General features: G+C 45.6%; 1 protein-coding gene across 1 annotated transcript in view; it reads left to right on the top strand.

Annotated features, from left to right (window-relative positions):
* Positions 1–2,293: 2,293 nt before the first annotated feature.
* The window catches only part of LOC137068772 (insulin receptor substrate 2-B), a 29,478-nt gene continuing 25,168 nt past the window's right edge, over positions 2,294–6,603 (top strand). Inside the window, exon 1 of the mRNA XM_067437370.1 lies at positions 2,294–6,036. Within this exon, the coding sequence (XP_067293471.1) occupies positions 2,574–6,036 (3,463 nt within the window). The 5' untranslated portion in view covers positions 2,294–2,573. The remainder of the gene's footprint in view (positions 6,037–6,603) is intronic.

Here is a 6,603-nt window from a genome sequence, read left to right as displayed (position 1 = left end):
TTTTTGAGGAAATATTTTATTTTCACGTTTCTTTGATGAATACAGTGTTAAAAACTGCATTTATTTGAAATGGAATAAATGCATATCTTTCAAAGAAAATAAAAATATTTTCTGACTCCAAACTTCTGAATGGTAGTGTGTATATTTGTAGACAAACTACTACTACTATTATATATAATAAATTTCATATGTACTGTAAAACAAATATCTTAAAATACCAGGTGTCATTTATTTAAAAACAGCTATAGTTTAATACTGAATTTGCTAATGTGTATGTACTGTATTATAATGTCTTGAAATTACTTTGCAGTGACACTGTAGTTAAAGAAATACAGTATAACAGTGCCCTCTTGTTATGATGTCAGTAAACGCAGCAGATGGCGACCTACATTTTCATGCCCTATGTGGATTATCCAGTACTGACTCTACATAAGACTGCAGAGCCACCAGGTCATCCCTAACCAGATTACCTTCTTTTAAAACCTGTTCAAAAACTAACAGCAAGATTACCCATCATACTTTATAGATAGTGATTTTTAATAATTATGAACTGTTTCTTCTCATTCTCTCAGTGTAATTGCCATGTTTATAGGTGTGTGAAGTGTGCTGGAAAAAAGTTTACTTTGGATGCTTGTTGCCTAAATCAGTCCAATGTAATTTATATTTTCAATAATACTATTGCTATTTCATAGTCACACTGATTGAGGCATCAATATGTAGGGGTAAGCAATGGCACAAACTAAACACTGAAAAAAATCTGAAACATTTTTTCTAATGAAAATGAATTTTCATGATACTCTGAACTACTTTGAACTCTTGGATGCAGTGATGCCAACTGGCCATCAATTAAACAAGCAATCCAAATTGATCCTCACATCAAATTGACAAAAACACATTTCAGTTTGTTGTTGACCTTATAGTAGTTCCAAATGAGCAAATCAAGTAATTATTTCACAATAATTACTCAGCAGGTCAAAAAGGTGTCAGATTGAAATGTTTCATCATATGCAGTACTGGGTGACTGGTTGCTATATTATCCTTGTTTTATTCATGCATTGCTTCACTGCATTGTCCACATGTAATAATCTTCAATGAACTATTTTATATGGGTACACATTGCTATTGCAAGGCGGATCAGCTGTCCTCACTCTAGCACTTGCCTTACATTCAGGACATTGCAGTTATGGCTCTGGCTACTACAGTCCTCGTGCTTTCCTGCAGCAGGACTGTGGTATGTTCACACAAACGAGCAGCGACCCTGGCCATCTTTCTCCTCCTGAAGTCAGTAAAAAAGGCCTCTTTAAAGTCCTAAGTTATTGGAAATTACCTAAATGGTGTTGCAAGGTGCATTGTTGATATGGTTCATTAAACGAAGTACGAAAAGCATTGTTTAAACCCCTTGCAATAAACTTATTTTAACAGGATTACACAAAATAAACTAGCCTCAAAAAATGATTCTTTATAAACATCTTTAAAAAGTTTGTTGTCATTGTACCAAAAACAAAAACTACAACACAAAAACGATGTCATATTTGTAATTAAGAGCAATTTATAAAGGCTAGTAGAATGTTGGATAATGCATTCTCCAAACAATGTAATTTGTACTAAACAACCTTAATGATTAGGCATTGAGATTATGGAATTTTGCTATTAATCTCTGCTTCTGACTCAGTTTGATATGAAATATGAAGATGCTACCAATATTTCCCTTAGAAATTTGAAGCAATCTAAATTTACAAGAACATTCTCAACACACCAGTAGCTGCTACTGTAAATAGTGTAACACGAGTGGCTTACAAAATCCGGACTGCTTCTGTCAAAAATACCAATCACTAGCAAAATACAATAATAATTGGGTCAAAGTGTATATTTATTAGTGTTTAGCAAACATTTAACAAATGTAATTAGGCACGCTCGGCTGTTGAAGTAAGTAGAAAACTAGCAAGCGATACGCGCGTCTGGAAAGAGATAAACAACACATAGAGCAACAAGGAACTTTGAAATCGCCCGAGATAGGACGGATGACCTTTCAGTCAAACTCTGAAGCCAATGGGCGCTCGATATCCTATGACGCAAACTGCTTTGCATTATATCATTGGACAAAACTCTTATCAATCATCAGACGTCACTTTGCCAGTTCAATGAAACTCCGAGTGAAATCATTGGTCGGTTACATTGACGTAGCACCGAAAAGGTCCACTGTGATAGGTCGCGGCAGCTTTCAATCGCACGTTTCGCTCAATCGGGCGCCTCCTCCCACCCACAATCGAATGACGCACGAGTCATGTGTTGTTTGTGCTGTGCTCCGTAGTGTACACAGGGCGCGAGGAGCAGATTGGTAGCCCGCTAGGAGGATCTACCGATAATAGATCGGGTAAATGTGGTCATGTTGCAGTTGCTGGCATTGAGTTCTAGGAGTATTGGCTGGGATATCTGCTTTTCATGTGGCGGCCGAGAGAAACTCAAGACTGAAAAGACTTAAGCGCACCGCTTGAGAGACACGGTTCCCCCCAAACAAACATGGGGTCTCGGTCTATAAGTATGAGGTAAAGTGACCTTAAATATTTTATCTGATGGCAAATTTCGCAAACTACCAAGAAGGCAAAGCCGCTATGTTGATGCTGGAAACGCAACAGCGGGCTATTGGGACTAAACCTGCAACGCCGAACGGCGACAGCTCTGTGGGGGAACCCCCTTCAGCACTGGATGTCGGCGGCGCTGCTTTTCATCAACCGAGTGATCCGCATCAACAGCACCTGGAATCACCGGCGAGGAAAGGATCCACTTCCTCATTTCACCGGGCGCACGAGGACTCAGCTGCGAGTAACATACACGCTACCTCAGCTTCCCCTGCTGTGAACACCAGCTCTGCTGTGTCTGACGAAATTAGGAAGTGTGGCTATCTGAGAAAGCAGAAACACGGCCATAAGAGGTTTTTCGTCTTGCGAGCGTCGAGTCACCTGGGGCCGAGCAGACTTGAATACTATGACAGCGAGAAGAAATTCCGAAACACCCAGCGCTCGAGCGCTGCTGCTGGCGTCGCCTCAGCTGGCGCCTCTCCCCCCAAAAGAGTGATCTATCTTTACCAGTGTTTCACTGTGAATAAAAGGGCAGATTCAAAGAATAAACATCTCATTGCTCTGTATACTAAGGATGAATACTTTGCAATTGTCGCTGAGAATGAGCAGGAGCAGGAGGAGTGGTACCAGGCGCTCAGCGAGCTTATGAGTGAGGGGAAGAGGGGTCACCTGGACGCGGAAGAGATTGACGATGGATACGGTACTGTGACCCCAGGGACTGACTTTAAGGAAGTGTGGCAGGTAAATGTTAAACCAAAAGGCTTAGGCCAGACAAAGAATCTAACTGGCGTATATAGGCTCTGTTTGTCTGCTAAGAGCATCCACCTGGTAAAGCTGAACTCTGAGACGCCTTGTGTGAACTTGCAGCTGATGAATATCAGACGCTGTGGCCATTCGGAGAGCTTCTTTTTTATTGAGGTTGGTCGCTCTTCTTCTATAGGACCTGGGGAGGTTTGGATGCAGGTTGACGATTCTGTGGTGGCGCAAAACATGCATGAGACCATTCTAGAGACCATGAAGGCGCTGAAGGCATTTGCTGAGTTCAGGCCCAGAAGCAAAAGCCAGTCTTCTGGCACCAACCCAATGGGCTTTATCACCACGCGGCGACATCTGGGGAACCTTCCGCCCAGCCAGACAGGTCTCCAGCGGCGGTCTCGGACAGAGTCTGTGGTGGGCACTCCATCTAGCAGGAAGAGCAGTGCAGCGAACGGATACAGATTTCGCACCTCCAGCGAGGGAGAGAGCACAATGAATCGTCCCTTTCGCTCTGTGACTGGTAGCCTCATTCATCTCAACACAGCCCGTGCTAACCTGAGCCGGCAGGAAAGTAGCAGTGGGGCTGGGGCCCGCTACATTCGCGCCCCACCAGGCTCCACTTATCATGCTCGTTCGGCCTCGCTGCCAGTGTCACACTTCCCTTCGACCACCAGTCCGATCAGCATGTCTAGCAGCAGCGGGCATGGCTCTGTGTCAGACACCATCACTCGTCCCTCCAGTGCGTCCATTTGTGGATCCCCAAGTGATGGAGGTTTCAACTCATCTGACGAGTATGGCTCAAGCCCTGGAGATTTCCGCTACTTCAGAGTACGCAGCAACACCCCCGACTCCCTGGGAAACACACCACCCATCCGTGAGGAGCACTGCCTCAATGACTACATGGCTATGGGCTGGAATCGCGACGTGTTCGGAACGAGCGCTGCCGAGGCAACACGCGATGAGAGTGCAGATGAAGATTCACGACCGGGGTCTTTAAGGAGACGGACAGCTTCCTTCTCCAGACAGGTTGGGGGCGCTAGTACTGCTGGAGTAGCTGTTTATCAAAAGATGACCCAGACCACCTTCTCGCTGGACGAGGCTGTGGCTGAGAGTAGCTCTTGGAGCAGCAGTGCCCAGACAGTCTCTACCTCCTCTTCCCTTTGCTCTGACTACAGCTCCAGTTCAGAACACAGTCAGGACCGGCCTCCTAGCCTACGTCCTGCTGACGCACCTAAGGATGATGGGTACATGCCCATGATGGCAGGTGTGCTGCCCTCCACTAGTGATGCAGACTATATGCCTATGCAACCAAATATCCTCCTCTCTGCCTCTCCACAAGTCCAAAGGGCTGATTTAAATGTTCCCCAGCACAGGGACACTCAAGGCTATATGATGATGCTCCCCGGTAGGAGTGGGGCTTCTGACTCCCCCCTCCCCCCTAGCCCTGACATTAGTAGACGAGCAGGGGGACAGAGAGCCTCTGAATACCCCAAAAATGCAGAATACATGGATATGTCTCAGAGCAGCTCAACAGCTAATGTTCAAAAGGTTTCCACAGAAAATTATTATGCCTTGACCACTCCTGGTGTCCCCAAGTCCTACAGTCCATATTTCTCCCTCCCTCGCTCATACAAAGCTCCATCCAGAGACCAGGCTGAGCATGATGATTATGTGCCCATGAGTTCCCCAGCGAAACCAGTCTACATCTCACCCACAGCCACCCCAGATCGCAGTAGCAGGTGCCCACCTTCTGAGTCCTCTCAGCATAATAGTTTCCCGGACCGCCGTGCTGTTCGGCCGAACCGTCTGCCCCTGGGAAGGCGAAGTTTGCACGGCTCTCTGCGAGCAGGTGATGCAGCAGTGCGGCCTTCCAGCCCGGGAGAGTACATAAATATTGAATTTGGGGATCGGCCCACATATTCTGCCTGCTCGTTGTCTGCTGAAGGCTCCCCCTCAACCCTCAGTATCAGCCGGGAGCAGCGCAAATCCCCTTTGCCACAGGACTATATGACTGTCGAGGTAGATGGTCTTCCACCTAAGAGTCGGTCACCTAGGGCTTCTCTGGTGGCCCCCTGGAATCCTCCTTCATATATCCGGCCCTCCTCATCCTCCCAGTGCAGCGGGCTCATGGTGGGTAAGCCTGATGACTACACAGAAATGTCCTTTGAGGCTGAGGATGAGTCGAAGAGCCCCACAGCCATGCTTGAGCACCTGTGTGTTCTGGAGCAGCAGTTTTTCCCCTTCAGCCCCCCGACTGAGCCGAAAGTTGTCCGTGCTGATCCCCAGGGCAGGCGGAGACACAGTTCGGAGACCTTTGTCACATCTTCAGGAGCGTCAGGTGGAAGTGGCCAGGACACCAATGGTACTGCATCTAGCAATGGTGGGGCGCAGCAGGTGGGCCGCAACAAGGGACAAAACTTTGACTGTGTTTGGATTGATGGCATGACATCCAGTAGTGATGTAACTTTGGGAACTGCATCTGATAGAGCCAATCCCCCCTCTATGAGGTCTACAAGAACTATAACTGTGGAACACCAGAATGGCCTGAACTACATCGCCCTAGACCTGAGAGAGGATCTCCGGCCTGGGAACGCTCATGATGCGCTTCCCATGCCATCCTCCAGCGCTCCTCCCCCAGAGAACGGTGCCTATGCCAGCATAGATTTAATGAAATCTGAGGGGCTCACATCAGCGTCTAAAGGTAAGAAATCATTACTAGGACTCTTTGTTTTTATTGACAGTCATGTCTCTTAAAATCATGTCTCTTTGCTTTTATGAACAGTCTTTCCATCCATACTGCATTATGTTCTATAAGAATTATTTTTATGTTCTAAAGTCTAAACAATAGTTCAGACTACTACTGAGTATATTAAAAGGGGTTTAGTTCACCCAAATAGTTCATATGCTTTATTAATTTACTCACCAAACCTGCATGAGTTTGTTTCTTCTGTGCAACACCAAGTAAAGTCCAATTTTTTTTTCTCTCCATACAATGAAAGTCCAATGTAGTTTAAACCCTGTTGACTTTAATTGTATGGGCGATACAGTCTTCAAATGATCTTTTTTGTGTGTATGAAACACAGAAAGAAAGTAAGCCGTAGAGGTTTGGAATGACATGAGTGAGTAAATTTACATAATTTGTCATTTTTGGGTGAACTATACAAAACACATCTTTATTGTAATGCACCCCTCCTCTTGCCATCTCCTTCCTGTTGCAGTCTCTAACTCATTTGCCCTAAAGGTTTCTCTTTTTATATTCACTTTGTTT

The sequence above is a fragment of the Pseudorasbora parva genome, chromosome 1, assembly GCF_024679245.1.
Source record: "Pseudorasbora parva isolate DD20220531a chromosome 1, ASM2467924v1, whole genome shotgun sequence".
NCBI classification, from domain to species: Eukaryota; Metazoa; Chordata; class Actinopteri; order Cypriniformes; family Gobionidae; genus Pseudorasbora; species Pseudorasbora parva.
This window is presented reverse-complemented; position numbering and strand designations above follow the sequence as displayed.